We start from the raw sequence: 23680 nt of genomic DNA, 5'->3' as shown, positions 1-23680 counted from the left end.
ATAAGCGCCTTCGCTTTAAGCCGATTGGAGAATCCCTAGACCTTTTTGTTTGTTTGCCCGCTTGACATATCTTGTCAACTTTGCCTTGTCCTTTTTCCCGACTCTATTGATTGTTTGACTCACACACCTGTGAGCCACGGAGACGTCTACACATCGTGCTGGTGTCTCGTGAATATTCAGTCTGAAGGTGGCCATTGGAACATTACACTTGCACCTGGTAGAGTTGATAACGCCTCCTGTAGTGCGCACCAACGTCAGTTTTGCTTCCAGGTTGTTTATCTTGCCCTTCTAGCTCCATTTTTACTCTCTAATCAATCTCTCTCACAATTTCCCACATTCTAATCACACTCTCCAACATTCTAAGCAATTTTTGCATTCTTGGCTCTCTCGGTTACTTCATGCTTGAGACTTTCACCACTTTGTGCGTTGAGGAGGATTTCATGTTTCTTTTCCTATCTGAAAAGCTCTCCACTTTGGGTGTGGAAGGGGAGTTCTTCTCTTCTTGTTTTGCACTCATCATTTTATCTCCATTAGCATATATATCGTTGTGTTTACGTTATATCTCATTTTATCACCTATCAATCTATCTATCTACCTGGCTGTCCCTGGAAGTGGAAACACCAAAACAGGGGTCTGACTAGGGAGAACCTCTAAAACACAGCCCAAACATTTTCATCTGTCAAGTTTGTGTGCTGGTTATTGGAGGAGCTAATTTCCCCAGAGGCTTCAATAGTGGACCAGCTATGAGCATTTCCTTTTCTTTTCTTTGTCTCTCTATTTCATATTTGCTATTATTTTAATCTTTGTTATTCATCTATCATCTATCATCTATAAAATGCATTAAAACGCATATCCTATCGCACCATATATTCTGGTACAAAACTCTATACTTTGTCCATATAAGACACCAACACACGTTGATGTCGTCCATGACCCGCACGTGTGTCCTTGGGCAAAGAGTCGGCGAAGGTCATCAAAAGATCTCTATGCAACATCTAGTGTTATCTACTGGCACTTGACAACCATTGTTCTTTGTGCTTATCCCGAGTGGAGAGGTTGATTGAGTTCTTGAAAGGTTGTCAAAGGCCTTCGAAGCAGTTTACTTTTTCCCCTTCTACACAATCTAATCAATGTGTCCATCTTACTCGTTAGATATTTCTAAATGCAAAAACAAGCATATAAGCAACTATTGCGCCCTTTCATAAATAGACCTCTTCCTCATAATATCATGTGCCACAAAATAAGCCAACTATGTACAATATATGAGGGAATGCCTGCCAATAATGTCCAAAATTGTTTACAAAATAAGCCAACTATGTACAATATATGAGGGAATGCCTACCAATAATGTCCATAATTGTTTACAAAATAAGCCAACTATGTACAATATATGAGGGAATGCCTGCCAATAATGTCCATAATTGTTTGAGTGATGACAAGAACACTTGAAACGAATTAATACTTTTCACATGATTTACCATCTTTCCTTCTTGATTTGGAGATACATACTACAATGATCATACCTACTGTTTACTACTCTATCTGATAAATTAAATACAAGAAGTAACAGTAGAGATGACAATGCATACCAAATACAAGAGTAAAATATATCTTTATTTACACAAGAAATTATTATAGAGAAGAAGACCAGAGATGGTCGACCATTGATTACAATTGATCCGACTCTATCATACTACCTTCCTTGATGCACACAATATATTTAAAGGACTCGACGATTGCAAAGAGGAACACAACAATCAACCAACCGATGCTTATAACCACCCAACAATGACAAATAACTCAATACAAACATTTAGTACATTGTCAGATAACCAATATTATCGAACATAACAATAGACATTGTAAGTTGACTACATCATCCCCCCAAAAGAAAAAGTCGTCTTCCAAACAACAAGTAAATGTCAAGCAATATTCAAGAAGACTAACGACAAGAATGTACAGAATGACATGTACTGGGCAACCCCAAATTGTAGTGCACTTGACAAATCAAATGGGGGTCTAGGGGCAACACCCCCAGTGGGGTTAAGGGGCAGCGTCCCTTGCGAGGGCCTAAGAGCAACGCCCCCACTGATGTCAAGGGGCAACGCCCTTTGCCGGGTCAAGTGGCAGCGCCCCTCACAAGGTCCCAGGGCAGCCACCAAATTAAGACCTTCAAAACCACACAAAACTTCATTGCGCACATCCTTTTCGTGACTTTTTAAGATGCCAAAAACAATGCTGATGAAACCAAAAAATAGAGATTTCATGTTAAAATCATGATGCAATCATTTTTATGCATGCTTCGTACTCTGCCAATAATGATGCAAAATCCATGCATAAAAATGATGCCAAATTTGTCATACGGCATAGGTCAAAGGATACTATATAGATGAAGAATATGAATGTTGTATGAGAGCAACAGGTGTCTATCATACAACCAAGAACCACTATATGGTACTACCAAACAATATCATACAGTGGGCAACTTAGGATGTCGAATGTATAAAGCAAGCATGTGTTGTACAAAGCTGCAATGTGAACACCATATGCAAAAAGGTTTCGTACGGATTGTTGCTGATGCACCTAACCAAGTAATCGTACAGTCATATATTTGAAAGATTGTACAATGAGTTTATGTAATTGTCGTACGAATGACTCAAGTCGCATTTCCAAAGAATGGTGATATCGTACGTAAGGATGAAGCCTTGTCAATGCAAAATGTCCTCATACGAAAAAACTATCATACCATGAAGCTCACCCTACCAAGCCCTACACTCTGCCAAGGAGTATGATGTCTTATGATTGAGAATGGAGTCCCTATGGATAGAGTCCGTACACTGAAACAAGGAACTTGTATTATGCCAATTGCCTTCGCCAAGAATGGATTATGATGCCTCTGTCAAAAATAAGAACCATGCTCTTGCCAAGAATAAAAATTACAATGTGGCCAAGACTATGGAATATAAGTGGCGGAAGGTAAGAAAACATCTTTACTTTTTTTTTAAATATTCCACTCTAATTTTTTTATTTCCATGCACTTTTTAATTCCCGCTTCACCTTTTATAATTTTTAATTCGGCCTCTCCAATAATTTCTTTTCTCAGGCCTTTGCACTTTATTATGTCATCTAAGTCTAATATTTTAATGACTCCTTTTAAATTTTTCTCGCTTGTTGGCTCCTCTTTAAATTTTTTAATTTTTGTTCACTCCATTATATTTTGTTTTTTCTTATCATTTTCCATCTTCGTACTATCGAATGTATCGTCCATAACTTTACACACTTCCATTGAATGTTCTACACAAAGAGTTGTGGCTTCAAGGAAATTACATGTTGATGGAAATATCTCATAGCCCTCCATTTGCCAGTGAAATAGTCCATTCAAGGAACTCGTCTCACCTTTAGAACAATCTTCCAGCTCGAGCATCCCTTCATTATTGGGTTACATGCCTTTCCTTCCTTTGTCCATACTCAACTCTTCGTCTTCGAATTCTAATTCGAAGGATGCCAATTCCTTGCTCATCACCTGATTTTTCGAGTCAATGAGGTACTTCCTCCCTTCACTCTCAATTGAGAGTGTGTTTCGCTTCCAGTTATGATTCGCCTTGGCAGTAATCAACCAACCTCTCCCAAGGAACACATCATACACCTTTTCCAATGGGATAACTACAAAATCCAAAAAAAAGCAATATGTGCCAATTTTTACTATCTATGCCATCAATATCCCCAACGAGTTAATGCCATGTCGGTCAGCACCTACCAAGTGGAAGGTTGGCGGTCAAAATATTGGCTTCCCCAAGCATTTCCAAGTAGCTTCCAACAGTATGTTTACTCCTATGCCTCTGTCGACAATGGTGTTTGTTAGCTTCTTCCCCATTATTTCCATCCCGACGAGGACCAACTTCATCCTAATGCTAATCATCAACATGGGATCATAGGTCCGATTACCTTCAAAAGGTGGTTTCACTGTCGATTTCTCTTGTCGCTTACATTCGTTCTAGCCAACTGTGTTTTCAGTAATGGTGTTGGTAATTGAGGTCTACCACCTTGATGGGTACAATTGTTTGTAGCACCTATCGAACTATGTTCTTCTCCGACTCCAATCGCAATGACGTACTTGCAGTTCCATTGGAGGTTATTTGTTCATTCGCCATCACTTGTTCTACTTCTTTGGCTTCTCAAAATCATTCCTTCTATGTATGAGGGTCCAAGTACAGCACATTCTTCACTATGTTCTCGTGATTGTCATAACTACCTTATTTTGTTCCTCCACATCCATAATGTTAATACCCTTTTGCTTCAAGCAATTGGTGTCTTCATGGTCACGTAATCCACAACATTTGAACATAATTTGTATGTTGTCTTTCTTATTTTGCTAATCTCTTGCAAACTGTCTCCATTCGCTACTTTGCCGATATTGTATGATAAGACGTCCCTTGGAGTCATACTGTATTTGCTTTCATCTTCATTGGTTTTGATAACCACCTAGCACTGCATTTTGTGGTTTCGATGGAGTGGACTCTCCCTCTGTGAAGAGTACTTGTGTACTTCTAGTCTTCAAAGTATCTAGGCACTCCTTTATTGACTCACCCATCACTTGGCAAATCTCACAAAACATCTTTCTAGAACAATTACCTCTCGTGTGCCCCTCAATTTTGCGCTCAATACAAGATAGTTCATTAATTTATTTATAGGTTCCTTTCTCTGCCTTCAATTCTTTCATCATTCTCATCATATCCCATCGTAGGGCCTAAATCATCTTGGATTCTTTGTCACTGCTACCTTCGGTGCTCTCATTGCTCAATCTTCCTTTTTCCCCGAGAGGATGTTTTGGATTCACTCGCAATGTCCATCACCCAATTATACGTATCAACGTATGATGATGAAGGTACCACTTTAATTATCTTTCTCAACGAAGGGATCAATCCCTCAATGAACCACCTTTTTTTCAACCCATCAACTAGCTAGTTCTCCATCTTACTTAGCAACTCCTTAAGCCTAAAATTTGTGATGTCTCCATTTTAGCAGACATGGATTTTGGATGATTAGCCTATCATTCTGACCCTTGTAGGCTAATGAGTATGGATAGAGGGTCTCTTGAGGCTTGTATCATCTCCAAAGTTCAGTGGTTTTCAATTCTAGCTTTCGTTGGGTGTTTCCAGGGCTTCGTTTGCTATACTTACTATTTATAGTAAGTCAGTGGATGTTAGAGAGGGACCCTTACTATTTTTAGTAAGGTAATTGGATGCCAGTGGATGCAGTGGGTTACCTCCTAGAGCAGACGGAATTGAATTATATGCATTATTGTGGAAGTTATGGCATTTTTATTATTATTAAAGTTGTACTTTAATAACAATAATTAATTAAAAAGTGCACATCGTTTAAATATCTAATTGACTTTATTATGAGGGGTTATTTAATGAATTATGAAGTCAATTATTTAAAGTGCATTTAAGTTATATTGGGGGCCCACTTTAAGAGATGATATATTAAATGCTTTTAAAGTATACTTTATTATAAGTGATAAAGTGTTATTTAAAGAGAGATATAAGTGTTTAATAAAGTATACTTTATATTGTGCGACAAATGGAGGGAAAAGTAAATGAATGAAATTAGAGTGAAATTAAATGAGATGAAGCCAAATGCAAATTAAATATTATATAGAGGATTTTGAAAAGGGATTTCATTCATTCTTTTGTGCATCTATTTCATGAGTTTTCTCTGCAAGGAGCAAAGAGTTTCTATCTTCAACCACCCATTGGAGAACGATAATTCTTCACTGTTGCAGCCATTTGAGGTGGTGAAATATCCATTGAATTTGGCTTACGGGAGGGCTCCATTCATAGACTCTATTTGTGCTATATTTGTAAGAACTTGTTTAAGTCTCAGGCAGAATTGGAGGACATAGTGATTTGTTTAACTTTTCCAGCTAGGGTGTTTTGGTTCCAGAGTGCAGTTGAAGCCTTTTGATGGTGGTTTCATGATTTTCGAAGCAGCCTATGATTTTATATGAATTTGCTATATTTGGGTGACTAGGGTTTGAAGATATAAATTGCATTTTGTGATCAGACTTCCTCAGAAAATTCTGGGAGGGTTTTGGCCATCAATAAGGCCTCATTTCACATCCATATCCAGCATAGGGCTTATATTTCTCATCATCAGCTTGGACGGCTTCATTTGGAGGTGTTTGGCACATTCCCTGGGGTTCTAATTGCCTGTTATCAATCCAAGGAATTCTCAAAATTTATATCAGATTGTATTCAGCTCCAAACTTTACATTTTATGGTCATACTTCAAGTAATAATATCTGGGTGTGTAAAATTTAATGTGTATACTCCCCTAATTAATGGATGAAGCTGATTTGATGTATATTTCAGTCTCAGAAAATTTATATCAGTCAAATAAAAGTTTTTCTCAGTTCTGATTTTTGGACCCAAAAGTTGTTATTTAGTGCCTATGGTTATAATCTTCATAGACAGCATAATAGTTTGCATGCCAACTGTTTGAGTTAATGTCTAGTTTCTGTAGGTGCATATTTACATAGCGTGGGTTATCTATATGCATTCAAAAAGACAAAAGAATTACACTTACATTTTAGTTCTTTGCCTAGACATCTTAGTAATCTTTTGGAAGCATTTAAATAACACGTGACATCATTCCAAACAAAACCAAACAAATTGAAACAAGAACAGCAAGTACAGACTTTGCAAGACAAGTGTTTGACAATATTCCTTGGAGTTCAAATAAGCAAAACAGGGTCAGATTAGACAAGGGATACCACACAATTGTACGCCCGTCTGTTCTCATGCTTCCCTTGTTTGGTATTATAGATTTCAGTAACAATTTCATTATCATCTCGTAGGAGTTTAAGCTCTGCCTAGAACGCCTTCTTCAGCTTTTCCCAAGATTCTGTGTGTTCATCTTCTAGTTCTAAGAACCAGTTGATAGCTATTCCCCATAACGTTGTAGGAAACACCCTCAACTGGTAATCTTTATCTAACTGACCGCTTGCCAACCAAATGGTTTCACACATCTTGCAGTGCCTTGTAGGATCCTTTGACCCATTCCCCGTGAACTTCAGCATTTTCTGCCGACCCACATTCAGACTTACTAAAGGAGTGAACTTCAGCAATTTCTGCTTTCCCTACACTCTCAGCCACGCATGCATCCTCTACACATCTGCCTCTAGCATCCCCAACACACCGACTACTTCCAGGCTCTAACTCGTTCCTATGCTCCCTCCATTCGAGGGTCTGCAGTTCGGATCCTCCAATTCTCAATTCCTCTGAGATGGATAGATGACGGAATATGTGTATGAGTTCAAGATTATCCTCTTCGTACTCCTCGTCCAATGTTGATTGTATGGACTGATAGTTTGATGATGATCATCCGACTGAATTTTCCTCAAATGTCTCTCATAATCTTCCTTTTTATTCTCTTTATCTACAATCCTTAAAGATCACGTGGTCTTGACCACCCTATGTCCTCTTCTTGCCTTTATTGGGATCTAAGGGCATGAATCACTCAAATCTGACCTGATTTCTTTTAAGGCAACATCGCCAAAATGTTTACTGCTATATCTGATAAATTAAATACAGGAAGTAACAATAGAGATGATAATGCATACCAGATATAGGAGTAAAATATCTTTATTCACACATGAAAATTGTTGTAAATATTGTCATTGATGTCAAAGGTGAGGAGGCAAAGTTGTCATTTGTGTTACAAAGAGAAGAAAGAATGAATTAAGTTATCAAGATATATGAAGAATAAAATGAACGAAACAATTAAGTGGATAGACATATTAACGATGAAGAATATCCCAAGGAATATGAAAGACGATGACTATGCAAAGCTATAATGTCTCGATCACTCACATTTAGGTTGTCCAAGTAAAGAAAGTGATGAAATTGAGATCAAGACAAAAAGTCTTCTAAAAGACAAAGATTATTAGAAACGCAATATAGTAGAAGAAATTAAATATAATGTATAAGAATATTATTAATTTCCAAATTAAAAAATGGCAGTCTCTTTGATCAATGATTCAGACAAAGTCATGAAAAAAGGAAGATCCACATCAACATCGTTGTCTTTGGGCATATCGACTCTATGAAGTTGGCTACCACTGCTCACCTTATCTACAAGCTTAGGAAAGTAAGAAGCACGTGATCGAATATGTTGAAGAAGTTGCTGAGATGAACAAAAGATCATACAAGTATTTTGGGGTTCTTGACAAGCTTAAGAAGGAACGTGGCATTACCATCGATATTTGAGTCTACAATGAATTATGAGACTATGATGAGTTGACTTTAATCTGCTTCAAAAACTATTCTTGCCTGCCTTGAATCTTTATTAATAGCATTCCACATGAGCATGGTTTTAAGTTTGGAATGACAAAATATATGATACTGACTTCATAATAATGCAGCAATCAAACAACTTCACAAGAGAATTGTATTCATGGTTATATATTAACAATTCTGTGGGTATTGACAATGTGGAATTCTACTTGTGGTTTGTAGTCCTCTCCAATATTCACTGAAGATATATTATCATAGCAATCGGTGCAGTTTCTATTATATGAATGAACAATATTAATCAATAGAGATGTGGCAAAGAAAGAAATGACTGGTGATCTTCCTGATGACGCAGATTGAAGTCGAGTTCACAGAAATTGGCGAATTAAATAACACCCGATTGAATGTCAAAACCAATACAATGGTCATTTAGTAAATCAAAGGCAATCTATGAAGACTTAGACGTGAAGCATGGAGACCATCAAGTCCTGTAAGAAGAAGAATTTGTTCAGAAAATTGAAAAAAAAAAAACATCGATGGAAGGGTGCGATAATCAGAAGAATAGTTGACCGACATGTATGTGGTTTGACCGATATATTACAGCACTTCGTGATAAAAGAATATCAATGTTGATTAAAGCATATCGAGGGTTTAATAACCTCCATCATAAAGCAAATAGTTATGTTAAAACAAAAAGATTATAATAAACAAAACAAATGAAACACAACCAGTTGTTATTGAATTGGTTTAAGTAAAAGATTTGTTTATAATTGCAACCTTTTCATTTCAAAGGTTAAATTCATATGAAAGGATCTCTCGTTGAAGAGTTACCACCTCTCATGATAGGGTATGTGAAAAGTATTAAAGATATAAAATCTAAATTAAAATGTGTGACAGAGATGATGGGTGAGTGTTAAAGATTTATCATATACATGGCATATATATAAAAATGAATATGCAGATATCGAGAAGAGAAATATGCTGATATAAAGGATATCTTGGAGAGATAAAGAAGAATATTTGTATGAAAGAGAAGGCAGAATTTGTGGAGAAAGAGTATGTGTTATGGAGGGTTAGAGGAAAATTCATGAAGCATATGTGAGCAGATTTGTTTTAATTATTATAACAGTTTTATGAAAGAAATAATAGCAGATTTGAAAAGGAGACTTAGAGCTCTTGTGAAGACATTTTAAAGAAGAGTACAATAGCATAAGTTGTGAAGAACAAGATCGTCCATCATCTGTTGAGATAGCAACATTGTTAAGGTGGAAATTCATATTGGTGAGGTTGGTACTTCATACTGGGAGTTAGTGCTTCCAATGGGTTGGTGCTCACAAATTCAGAAGTGGGAGTTGGTGCTTCCAGTGGGTTGCTGCTCACAAACTAATGTGTGGGAGTTGGTGCTTCCAGTGGGTTGGTGCTCACAACCTAAGTTAGGGGTTGGTGCCTCTAGTAGGTTGGTGCCTACAAACATTGTAAGAGGAGATATTTATAAAAGCATTTATTGCCATGGTTTTCTCCCTTAAGGGTTTCCACGTATATATCTTGTGTTATATTTATGTTCAAAATAGTTAGATCACATATGAATGATAATATACAATGAATATGTTTATGAGATAAGTTGTATGCTTATGATTAAAGTTGAAAAAGATAAAGTTAGTGTTATACAAATTTACAATTGATCTGACTCTATCATACTACCTTCCTTGATGCACACAATATATTTAAAGGACCCAGAAGTTGCCAAGAGGAACATAACCGTGAACCAACTGACGCTTATAACTACCAAGAATGACAAACAACTTAATACAAACAATTAGCACATTGTCGGATAACCAATATTATCGAACATAACAATAGACATTGTACAGTGACTACACCTGCCTTCTGTCCCTGCATAGTAATAGCATAGGCTGAGCCTCAATTGGCCCCTCTTTTTTATGATTACACTCAGCGTGGCAATTTTAAATGTTTATGATTTCTAGAGTCTCGTTAGCTGCCAAGTTGGCCAACCTGTTACCATCCAAGTTGGCTTCTTTGTTGACATTTAGCAGTGAATTTTGTCTACGAAAGCCTCAAGTATCCAACTCTTCTTTTTTATTTAGTATATTTTTTCCTTTATATGTTCATATCCCGTTACTGGTTGCTCTTCCAAGTTATGTCTGAATTTATTTCTTTTACAAATTTATTGCACGGATTGCTTCTTGACATTATTTCTTTTAACATACATATCCATTTCTTTGCTGTTGGTAACTCTAGCACTATATAGTTCTGAAAATTGGGGCCCTAGTTTGTATTCTTGTGACTGGGCTCAAGTTGAAAGGGTCTATTTCTACCATGTTTGAAGATTTTGTTTTTGGGCATTCCTCATTTGATTGGTCTCGAGTGCAATTTGTGCACATTTTTTTGAAGCTTGTTCACTACTATGGCACTCTCTTACAAAATGTCCCCATTTTCCACATTTTTTTATCTTGCATAATGGGTCACCATTTCTAATCTCTTGTTAATAAAGTTTTTGAATCATTATTACTGTTGTTGCTAGGCAACAATAAATTTCTAGCATTTCTACATCCCTTCAAGTTTTGGATTTTTTAAACAGGCGACACCTATTGTCATGTTTCTTCACAATACAAATACCATAGAACCTTCCTGAACACTTGTCTTCCCAAATGTCCCTGTGTATGATCTTTCAAATCGTAAATCTGAATTTTCTCGTTTTCTTTTCTTGATTTTACCTCATGAATCAGTTCTTTTAACATTTTCATTACCATTTGCACTCCAGACCCTTCAATATCCTCCTATTTTCCACAACCTAATGATTGTTGTTGATCTACATCCAACATAGAGTTAAGAATTTCTGTGTGTCCTGATGTTGGTGTAATTCTTGTAATTTCTTTAAACTTTCACTTACAAGATATCAGTTTTTGATTTCATCCCTCAACAGTTTAACATGTATATACCAGGCCCAACATTCTCATATTATATATAACTTACTCTTCTTAAATCTTTTATGAAATCTTGAGGACCTCATTTTAAAATTTGGACATCATATATAACTTACTCTTCTTATTCCATTTTTTAAATTGCTTACAGCAAAGTCTCTTTAATGTTTTCCAACTTTTGTTTCTAGCATCTGTTGGTGAAACATTTTGCAGAGGAACCTACTAGCATATTTTCTATACATTTATTTCCCATTTTTCATTTGTGAACCATTTAAATTTTTTTTAAACCTAATCAAGGCAATGACTAAGTAAGTCACCTGCATTATTCATATTGAAGCATGTTGACTTGGAGACCATGAACTATTTGGTTTCTGACTTTTGTCTATTATACTTTGACTTTCTCTCATACTTTGACCAATACAGACATGTGGCTCCAAATCTTTTGTAACAACCACTCTCTCAAATAGACATTCAACTTGAACAAAATCTGTTCCAACTATGTTCCAGACTGATCTACATAAACTTAATGCCTTCTCCATTTTATCTCTCTTTTATTTTGCCATTTACTCACCAATGTATTTTCAATTTGTTGTAGTAACCATTTTAAATTAGAATAATCATTAACACATCAAATCTTATTTATGAAGTCACGTTCACTGATATAAAGCCATTCAAGTCCCAAACAAACAAACTTGACTGCAATATTGACTGATAGATGCAACAGAATTCCAGCACACCCAATTACAAGTATATAATCAAGGCAATGACTAAGTAAGTCACCTGCATTATTCATATTGAAGCATGTTGACTTGGAGACCATGAACTATTTGGTTTCTGACTTTTGTCTATTATACTTTGACTTTCTCTCATACTTTGACCAATACAGACATGTGGCTCCAAATCTTTTGTAACAACCACTCTCTCAAATAGACATTCAACTTGAAAAAAATCTGTTCCAACTATGTTCCAGACTGATCTACATAAACTTAATGCCTTCTCCATTTTATCTCTCTTTTATTTTGCCATTTACTCACCAATGTATTTTCAATTTGTTGTAGTAACCATTTTAAATTAGAATAATCATTAATACATCAAATCTTATTTATGAAGTCACGTTCACTGATATAAAGCCATTCAAGTCCCAAACAAACAAACTTGACTGCAATATTGACTGATAGATGCAACAGAATTCCAGCACACCCAATTACAAGTATATAATACCTAGAACAAGTATATTGATAATATTAATAATAATGTCCTTAATAAACATGTTGGATATAATACTTTTATGAATAATTGTGAGATTAATACAACAAACTCTGTCAAACTCAATTGTGGGAGTGAGCTAACTAAACTCAACAACAAAACCATTCAGATAAACTGTTTAAATGAGTCAAAAATTAAAATTTCTTTGCTTCACAATCAAGTAGCAGGGGAATGAGATACAATAATGAGAATAATTTAGCATCTAAGACTTTTGATTTATCATCTAAGACTTTTGATGCTCCTAGAATGAAATATTTAAACAGAGGTATCCATTTTGCCATTTCTCAAAAATGTATTCCCATGAAGGATGTTATTGTCAACATAGATTACTAAATATGCACACTACCAGTTTAGAGGATAAGATAAGAATGTGTGATTCTCTTGATATAAACCAGATTGCCAAAAAGAAACACAGGAAAAGTGGAACATATAAGCAACTACCTATGCATAACTAATAAATGAACAAAAAACTTACGGACAGAAATATAAATTTACCACCCGTACATTTTCTAAACAAAGAAATGCTGCATCACGGTAAGACTTTTTTTTCTTGGTGCATGCTGAAGATACAGCAGTGATGAGGGCATCTGGACCAATGGGGTCATTCTGAGATATTGCATCATGGCATGCTTTACAAATAGCAGCAGTCGCGTCCAAAACAACCTCCTTTCCCTGTCAGATCGATAGTATTAAACAGTGTTGGAATGTAGACATTTGCAACCCCATAGAATAAAAGAAATAAAATGAGTACCAAGATATTACACCTTCGATTTTACTTGATGTCACCATCTAATTACTTTATATCTATCATTCCATTCAGATTGAAGTACAAGACAATACACATGTTGCATTGTTAAATTTCTTGATCCATACCTCCCATATGCGTCCAGGTATTTCTTTCACAAGGAATTTCAACAAGTCTTGAACAAATGGTGCCAATGATTCACATAGAACTTCTGCCAGTTTTATCATTGCTTTTGCAGACTGAGAGCAGAAACAATAGAAAAATCATCTCTTCCATATTTTCAAAGATAACATTTCATGTAATTAAGATGGAAAAGGAAACTGCAATAACCAAAATATATTTCATTTTGTATTATAGATCATTTACTCAGAGTATCACCAGTCCAAAGCCATAAGCATCAAAATGATAAACTCGTTAGCTAGAAGTTATCAAGAATGAAATAATTAGCCCAATGGTATACACTATACAGATTGCCCAAATATATTGCTCAGTCAAAGAAGTAGACAAAAGACCAGTGTGTGCTCTAAGTTGTTCGTCTCAGTTCAGATTATAAAGCAAGTGAAATTCAATCGATCTAGGCCACTTACATCACTTACTCATCAAAATGACTAAGGCAACTGGAATTGCTATCAATAATCCTAGCATAACAATTCAGCCGAGAAACAAAGATGGCAAAAGACACAAAACATGACACGTGCAAAGATGTTTAGTATTCATCCAAACACCCATGGACCAATGGAAGTTGAGAAAGGATGAATACTTAATAAGTTCAACTGCAGCCAGACCTGTACAAGGCCAGATTTTTTTCAGCCAGACCCATCCAGCAGAAAACAGCACTATCAGTTGAATTCTGCCATATCGAACCCATACAGATTAAGATACAATAGTATTACAAATTGAATACAAGGAAGCTAAAACACTCAGAATTCAGTCCTTTTGGTAGCAAATCTAATTTGGTATTTATGTTTGTCAATTTATTAAATATTTAGTTTGCATATATCTACAGACTACACCCCTTGAGGGTCATGTCCTCCTTTGTTGCAGCATGTGTGCAGTGTATGAAGTGTATTGAAAAAAATTCCAGAGCAAGGTAAGCTAGGAAGATTATTGATGTATCGATAATGTTCATGAGGTCCTAAATAAGGCTAAGTGTAGTGTACGAGATTGTATTGAAGCAAGTTAGAGAGCAAGGTAGCCAAGCAAAACATTATTTGTTAATGTTCTTGGAGGCCTCAAGAAGGCAAGCCCTCTTGTAATGTTGCAAGAAGATAGTGCAAAGAGAAGGAACAGCCTTGTTTTCTGGTGTTTCCCACACTGGGTTTCTCCAGAGTAATCTCTTGTTGAGCTCCCCTTTTCTCTGTCTTCCAGTTCATTACTTGATCCATTTCATGTATACAACTACATACAGTCAATTCTGATATACAAGAATATACAATTCTAAGGTAATTTATTGTCTTCATAAACAAATTACTAAGAGAACAGCACCAATAATTATCTAAATTGTTTTTTCATATGCTAAAATTCATACTGACAAATTAACTATGGAGTACCTATGATAATTACAGATCAATTTTTGCAAACCTTTTTCTTGTTTGTCCATGATGATGATAGCATTCCATCACAAAGTACAGCAACTATTTCAGGCAAATATAACTGAAGCGTAACACTCTCACTACTTGAGTTCTCCTCCCATACCTCCTCAAAAAGGCTGCCAACCTCCTGTTCATCATCAAACCTGCAGAAAAAAACATAATATGAAATAACTGATAAATCTTGCAATACAATCCCTGAAAAAAAAACAAGTAGATAAAAAATCCAAATTAAAAAATAGATATATGTAGCTAAGGTTACATAATCATTCAGCAATGCCATTTTGTACAAAGGCTTATCCCATTAACAATATACATATGATTAACTTCAAATAGCCAACTTAGCACAATGCTTTGCATACTGATTCCATACTTGGCATTGCGACCATATTATCATAAAATACACCCACTCAATAAATAAGCAAAAAACAAAAGAGAACAAATGTGAATATGTCACAATGCATGTCCCTGCAGAACATAGAACCCAACATAATATGAATTAAAATTATGAAAGCATAGAATTAGTCTAGACTCTAAAGTATTTCTCAACAACAGAAATTGAAGTTGTCAGCAAACCTTGCCACAAAAGCCACAGGGAGAACTATGGTGTGATATCCCTTGACAGTTTCAGCAGCTCGATGTGAGAAATTTTTAAGTAGAAGAGCACTTGCCACTTGAGTGCTCCTGTCACTGTCAGAAGTGTACAATGCGACAGTATCCTCAATCATCTTCTGTGCTTGAGCAGAACTGGCATATTTCAGCAAGTCTCCACAGGCAGATGCGAATGCTCGCCTCCCTGCTGAACTTTTCTCTCCCTGAACTGCTGGGAACAAAACCTTTGATAGTGTGCTTACGAATGGTTTTATATCCATACCAACTTTTTGAATAAGTAGACTTATAAATCTTGCAACACCAACCCTACAACAAAGAAGAAAATCAAAACTACAGATAAAGAAACATATTTATTTAGCTCAAGCTATCATATTTAAGCAATTCCCATTTATAGAAAAAATTATCCAATTGAAAAAATATACAATAAATTGAAATAGTGATAGACAAAATGAAATGCCAGTAACCAACTTCGCATAATGATCTGCATACTGATTGTAAGCAATAACTAGTCAATACATACACCAATAACTCAATTGAAAAGAAGAAAATAAAAATTAAACCAAACCTTCTAAATAATAAGTTTTTTTGTGCCACTTCACTACCAGTTGAGTTGAGAGCATATACCATCAACCATAAAATAAAAAATATTCTTAAAAAACCCCTTGGCAGCCTAATTAATACTAGACTGGTGATGTGTATGGAAACACCAATACCAACAAAACCCTAAAACAAAGTGCAAGTAGCAGTCGCATGAGTCAGAATCCTTAAGGACTCCTGTACACTGAGTTATCACTGACAGAAACCTGACGCAAAGATCACAAAACTAATGCAAACCTGAAAAAACATAATTCATGCTTCACTTCACAAAATATTCCAAGTCAGCTATCTAATTAGTAATTATAATGCAAAATGAGCAGCAAAACAACAGGTTTTGGTTAAGCATTGAAGAAACAAGTATTGGACACAATAATGAATAAAATAGCAAATGTGTTAAGGAAATCTTCTTTTCAAATTAAATGATTTCTCATCAACTAACATTAGTAATGTAATTACAACTAATATTTTACTGTCTTTTTCAACAAATGTTAAAATTCTTAAACTTCAATTTGCAAAATGGTAGTATTTCCCTCAAAGATCAACAAGCGTTTGTATAAAATGCACCAATACTAACCAGATTCACAAAATTTTGCTATTACCACTAAGCTCCAATTAAGGACATACTGTTAGTAAAATCTCTTCATATTCATTTTAAGCAATTTCACTTATATCAATGACACTAGAGCTTCAACAGAGTGCATTGTTAACTGAGGAGAAAATTTTAAATCACCACATACCCAACTTCCCTCTTTGAAACACCTACCAACTCTTGGTCCTAGATGAGAAAGTTTTATGATTCTAGGATCAAGTTTTTTAGTTTTAAAAACAATTGGGCACCTAAGTTCATCTGGACACCAAAATAAAATAGTCTACTTGCCAAAATAAAGTAAGAAACAAAGCAAAAGTAATGCAGAAGTTGGTATATGTGCCCAAGTGAAATGTGAACATTATAAAGCAAACCAAAGGAGGAAAATGATGAATCTAAGCCTTCCATTCAAAGTAACACCCAAGCTAAAGCATAGCAATATTTTATTATTTTTCAAATGTGATGAAAATTGGTTTAAAAAAATTAAAGACACAATAAGGAAATCAAAGCCCTGATTCAGATGGATACTCAAGATAAGAAGCAGAAATGGAAAGAAAAGGATGAGGATAGAATTGGTTTCAAAGCAATTATGTTTATTATTTTTGAAGCTTCAAATAACTGCAACTAGAAGGTTATACAACGTAATGACAATTGATACTAGACTTATGTTATAGAAATTGTCATTCACATTCTAAGTTAGATTAAATTGTTTAAAGAGTTTTTATGCGCAGTGAATAAAGAAATTGAAGCTTTCTTATGCTGCCAATATTTCCTTTCAAAGTTAGAAAACTCAAAATTGTACTCGTTCAAAGAAGTCAATTAATAAGAAAGATCTATGTTATCTTTATGTAACTATAATTTTCATGGTTACAAAACAGCTTTCAATGTCTAAATAACAATTAATTATCTTTGTCTTTCTTCTTTAGGCATTACTATTTCTCTGTGTTATGTCTTCTTCAAGATCAACTTAATCATTGATGCAACTTCAAATATCTTTGTTTTAATCTTTGGATGGTATTTTTGTTTAGGTTTTCGCTATCACAAATTGAGAAACATCATTATAAGATAGGAGGTCTTCAAAGTCTCATACTCTAACCAATGAGAGCAAAACAGATAGATCAAGATTTCTCATTTATTTTATCCTTACGTAAAACCCCAAAGAGTAGATTGTATAATGTTCATATTAGTAGACCTTTTTTTTATTGAAGTTTTATCAAGGAGCTTCCCTTACAAATTTGAAGACAGGATTTTCTCATCCACTATTCTATTTTGTATTGTCATGAAAGTGATATTAAAACATTTATTACTTCACTAGTTTGTCTAGATTCCATCATACATCAACATTCATTTCTTCATTCAAATGCTGTCTCCCCACCTTTCTTCAAATGCTCACAACTCACATACCAATATTGTACCCTTCTTGGATATCACTAGCATCGTCAACCTACTTTGATCCTAATGCCAGTATAGATCGACAATGAAGAAACAAGAAAAACTTATAACTCAATCCTTATATAACCAATATTATCGTGTTTATATAAACATGCACATTAATTTAATCATATACTTACTACCAAAAATAGTACAAGCTAAAACTAGTCAATCTAATAGTTGCCTCCTCATTTTTACCATGCCTAATCCTTTAAAAGAAGCCATGCCCAGTAACCATTTATCACCTACCAAGCAACCTTCGTGACTTGAATCTAACTCCTTCAATGGAAATTTAAGAAATTCAATTCTAGTGCCCAATTATTATCCATCTAGAAGTGCTTTGAAAGAAGAGAAGGAGATGATAATGTTACACATGATGACCATTATAGGTGCTTTAAAAAAGAAAACAAGTGTTGATCCTTAAATTACAACACACTTTGAAGAACCTACTACTACTGATTAACAAGATGTTGGGAAACTTGCTCCAGTGGCATTCTTTTTTGTTCATAAGACAAAAATTGACATCTCCATGTAGAGGGTACACTTTTAAGTCCTTGTACTTTTCTATAACAATTTGACATTCACTTTCACTTAAGTGACTTTCTCTCTTTAAACATTCTTTTGACTCATACAGACACATTTCTTGTGCCTTTCCTTTCATTTTTGTCATTAAACACCTCTAGAGGGTGCTCGAGTCACTTAATCCACTTGTTTCCTTCTATTTCATCACTCACTTTTAACATCCAATCCCCAAGGCACACTCACTTCACTTAAGAAACTTTTGATATGTTTTCTCATTGACCTTCTATCACTTAAGTCGCGAGGGGAGCATTAAGGAATTTTATGACACTTTTCTTGATTTTTTACGTTGAAGTTTTGTCACTTTAAGTCAGTTGGAACAGCCCAAGGGCGTTGTGTTGCATAATTATCATGTTACAATGTTACAATATTTATCTAAGGAATACTCGGGACATAATGTAGTAGCGTACACCAGAAGTGTGCGCGTAAGCAATATCACTCGTCACAAATGGGAATCCCTTTTATTAAACTAAACTAAGCAAACGAAAGCAAACTAATCTAAGAAAGCAAAAACAAACTAAACTAAGAAAACAAAAACAAACTAAACAACTAAACTAAAACGAACCAAGACAACTAAACTAACTAGAACTCAGAAGAAGCTATTCTAACTATATACAAATTAGTCCCTTCAAAGGAACTCAAGGTTTGAAGTAATGTTTCAGATATTGCCCGTTGATGGGCAACAGGATGTCTTCTCCTTTCAGGGTTTTCAATTTGTATGCATTTTCCCCAAGTATCTCAGAAATTTGGTATGGTCTTATCCATAGGTTGTCAAATTTGTCATGATCCCCTTTCTACTCATGAGCTTTGTCCCAATAGAGGACTAAATCAGAGATTCTGAATGCTTTCACTGTGGCACGTCTATCAAACCATCGTTTGACGACCCCCTGGTGTTTTGCAAAATTCTCAAGAGCTTGATCTCTTAATTCTTCTAGTAATAGGAGCTACGACAGGCGAATTTGAACTCTCTCCTCTGGGTCTAGGTACTCTTGCATGAATCCCAGTGTTGGAATCCTCGGTTGGATCGGGAATACAAGATCTTGTCCATAAACTAGGTGATAAGGAGAAGTTCCCAAAGATTTATTTGCTCTTGTTCTGTCTTCTCATAGAGCAAACCTGAGTTGAGTATGCCAATCTCTAGGACTTTTCTCTAGTAACTTCTTGATGACATTGAGTAAATTTTTGTTTGTTGATTCTGCCAACCCATTACCCTAGGGGTAATAATTTGATGAAAACTTTAGGGTGATCCCATAGTCAAATGCCCACTTCGAAAATTTCAAGGAAGTGAATGTCGAACCATTATCACATACTAGAGCATGAGGACATCCAAATATGGTGATAATATGTTCTTCTAAAAACTTGATAACTGCATCTATTGTGCAATTCTTTAACGCTTGAGCTTCAGACCATCTGGTACAATAGTCGGTTGCAGTCATAATATACTTATGTTGTGTCGATGAGGGTGGGTTTATATTGCCAATAAAATCTAGGCCCCACATTGCAAATGGTTTCACTGCTGTGATAGGTTGTAGTGGCATTACAAGATTCTTTTCTCGATTTGCAATCTGGCAAGTGTGACACGTCTTAACATGCTCATATGCATCTTTGAAAATAGAAGGCCAATAGTATCTTGCCCTCAAAATTTGGTAAGTTGTCGCCTGACTTTGTAATGTCCCCTACCTGATCTATTTAAATATACTAAAATTGATAGATTTTCTTCAATAAGTTATTAACAAGTGCTCGTCTATTTTCCTCATTAGCTGATTAATTTCATTATTCATAGTTCTTAATATAGATATCAAACCTTGCTATTACTTCAGTTTTAAGGGAGAAGGGTTTACATATGTTACCAAAGCACTTAGAGACCAACTACAATAGGTTCCCTCAAAGTTTACAGATCCAAGCCCTTACCTATCTTGGGTTTATACCCTCAAGGCTTATGGGTCGCTGATCCCCACCCTATCGTGGGACTTAACCTATTGCTTGGATTTAGACTGCCCCTCTTTGGAACATGTCAATCCCATCTTCTTAAATACGGAAAGCAATAACATGATTTAGACTATAAGTATATATATTTCTTATGTATTATGAATAGATATATGAAATTAAGTATGACTGTCATACATATTGCAGTCCATATTAGCATTACTATTAATTCTGCATAAGAACATTATTGGGCTTCATATATTAAGCATACTTATTAAGCACATCCCCATGCATACCACCAAGAACACAAATGTTACTGCCTGTAACTTGATAACAATTCTGATCTGATCTGATCAATGGTGATCTTACTAGATGCTTTTGATTCCTTTCCTTTATATCTCTCAATGTGAGGGAGAGGTCACACCTCTTCATCATGTATACCCTTTGGCAAGAGATACACCCTTTCACCATTAGCACCCTTTGAAAGAGTGCAACTCTTTATTATTTCTGCCCTTTGAAGGGGACACAACCTCTCATAATCAGATCTGCACTTATTATTTAAATCAGATCTGCACTTCTCATTTCCAAATTATTCCCCCTCTCAAATGAGGTTCTCTTCTCCCTTTTATATCTCATTGTTGAGGGAGTCACAACCTTTCCTTTCATTTCTTTTGACTTTTCATTAACCTAATTAATTTTTAATTAATCATATTTAATTATATATAATTATTTTATTTTATATTTTAATTTTATTTTATTATTATCATTTATTATTAAATTTTATTTCAAAGTGGGGACATTACAGACTTCCTCTATGGACTGTGCCAAATTTAGAGTGAAAATGTTCTATGATTCTCCTAGCTTCATCATTTCCCACACATCTCAGGTAAATGCCTTCGTGATTCTTTATGTAGAGCACTGATCCCTGAAGCATGTAGCGCTAACATTTGAGCCTAAAAGCTCGTTTTTGTGCGGGCTTTATCTGTTTAGGATAAGCGTGATTTAACAAATAAGAGATGATATCATGATACCACTCATTTGGGGGTTGTGCCAGTTAGAGCATATATTTCTTGCATAAGGCCAAGTCCCTCAATAGCCATGGTTTGAGCTAAAGCTTGTATGCAAACTATCTTCATGGGTTGCAATTCAATATCATACTCTTGGATAGTGGCAACCCACTTTCCTCTTCTCTCTCCTAGCTCATTTTGCATTAGGAGTATTTTGATAGCAGCATCCAAGATGATGGCATAAACTTTACTTCTCAGAATATAATGTCTAAACTTTTTGATGGCCTTCACCAATGCATAGGCCTGTTTTTCAATACTAGGGTATCTCAGTTCTGCATCTTTTAGGGGTGAACTCATGAAAGCTATTGGATGTTCATCTTTCTCTTTCGTTGGCTGAGTAAGCATTGTGGCACATGAATGCTCTGATGCAAAAGAATACAAGTAGAACAGCTTCATGTAGTCTGGGCTAACTAAGGCAGGAGCCTCAGCTATAGCTTGCTTGATTTCTTCGAAGGCATTCCTTGTTGGTGGTGTCCATTCCATCTTAGCATCCTTTTTTAACATCTCATTTAATGGTTTTACTATTTCAGCAAAGCCTGTGATAAACATTCTGACAAAACTGATATTTCCGAAGAAAGATCTGAACTCTTTTTAACTAGCTGGCAAACTAATTCTTGAGATCGTTTCTATGCGTTCAGGATCAATCAAGATTCCTTTCTCTGTGATCAGGTGTCCCAGCAACTTGCCTTCGGTAACCCCAAATATACACTTTTTTGGATTTAAAGAAATCCCATACCTTTGGCATTTCTGAAATACCTTTCTTAGGTCCTCTACATGGTCTTCTCTCTTCTTTGAGAATACTGTTAGATCATCCATGTAAATGATTATGCATTTTCCAATTAATTCCCTAAAGGCGATGTACATGGCTCTCTGAAATGTGGCCCTTGCATTTATTAGCCCAAAGGGCACTCTTTTATAGGCAAAGGTTCCCCATTTTGTCGTAAATGTTGTTTTTATTCTATCCTCGTATTCAACGAACACTTGGTTGTATCCTGAATATCCGTCCAAGAAGGACATCATCTGGGATCCATTGATGATTTTTAAGACCTCATCAAGTGATGGTAAAGGATAGATATCCTTATCTGAGGCTCGGTACAAATTTCTGAAATCAACACATAATCTGATTTCTCCATTTCTTTTTCTAATGGGAACTAGAGTGGCGTACTGGGAATATGATTCCTGTTGATAATAATTTATTTACTTCATGTTGAATAAGAGGTTCCAATATTGGATTAACCGGCCTCTGGTGTTGTCTAAATGGTTTACTTCTTGGCTTGAGGGGAATTGTGTGCGTAATGATAGAAGTATCGTAAGTCTTCAAAACTCCAGGCTATGACACCGACGAACTGTCTCATTGTCTAGATTATACCATCTCTTCCTTCTGATGTACAAGCTTTGCCTATACATACATTCTTAACTTCATCCTTGGCTTCTGTTGATGTATATTTTAGGCACGTGCGAACATAGAATAAAATACCTTAAGTATCTTATCCTCTCTTGAACAAAACCTCTCAAATGTTGACGATTAGCTTAAGGATCACTTGAGAAAACTCGAAGGTTCATGAATGTAGGGTCACTACGTGTGGATAAGCTTTGTTGGTTGATGTGATTGTTGGTATCACAAGGGGACTTACATTTGAAAGCCTGAATGCTTGATTTGTTGGAACTTAGATCATTTGATGTTACAATCTGGTGATGCTTTTTGTCCTGAACTAACTTGAGTTTAAAAAAATGGCAAAAGATGAAGGGTTAAGAGAGTATTCTAAATCCTAGAATGTGAGAAGATGGATGAATGATTAGATGGAATCCTACCGAGAGAGGTCTCACCATCAAACTAAACAAATTGACACAAGCTCAATGCAATCTTCTAAGGACATTTCAAAGATGTTCAAATCTTTATCATCGAACATTGATCACTATTCAAGTTAATGCATAAACAACGGACGCGTAACAATTTGAAGTTAATCTCATATCATTCCAGTTGACCACGCAAGGCACACTTACAATCAGCAAGAGGCTAGTGGTATGGACTAAACGGATTCCACA

General features: G+C 35.5%; 1 protein-coding gene across 4 annotated transcripts in view; it reads right to left on the bottom strand.

The window, feature by feature from the left end:
- The window catches only part of LOC131048806 (uncharacterized), a 327816-nt gene that overhangs the window by 39497 nt on the left and 264639 nt on the right, over nt 1-23680 (bottom strand). For all 4 annotated transcript variants that reach the window (XR_009106522.2, XR_009106523.2, XR_009106524.2 and 1 more), the window contains 4 exons: nt 15413-15754; nt 14829-14982; nt 13376-13486; nt 13007-13174 (listed from right to left, as the gene is read on the bottom strand). Coding sequence is in view for 1 of the 4 variants with exons in the window: in XM_057982881.2 (XP_057838864.2) it covers nt 13007-13174; nt 13376-13486; nt 14829-14982; nt 15413-15754 (775 nt within the window). In the remaining 3 variants the exon portion in view is untranslated. The remainder of the gene's footprint in view (nt 1-13006; nt 13175-13375; nt 13487-14828; nt 14983-15412; nt 15755-23680) is intronic.

The sequence above is a fragment of the Cryptomeria japonica genome, chromosome 8 (assembly GCF_030272615.1).
Source record: "Cryptomeria japonica chromosome 8, Sugi_1.0, whole genome shotgun sequence".
Taxonomy (NCBI): Eukaryota; Viridiplantae; Streptophyta; class Pinopsida; order Cupressales; family Cupressaceae; genus Cryptomeria; species Cryptomeria japonica.
This window is presented reverse-complemented; position numbering and strand designations above follow the sequence as displayed.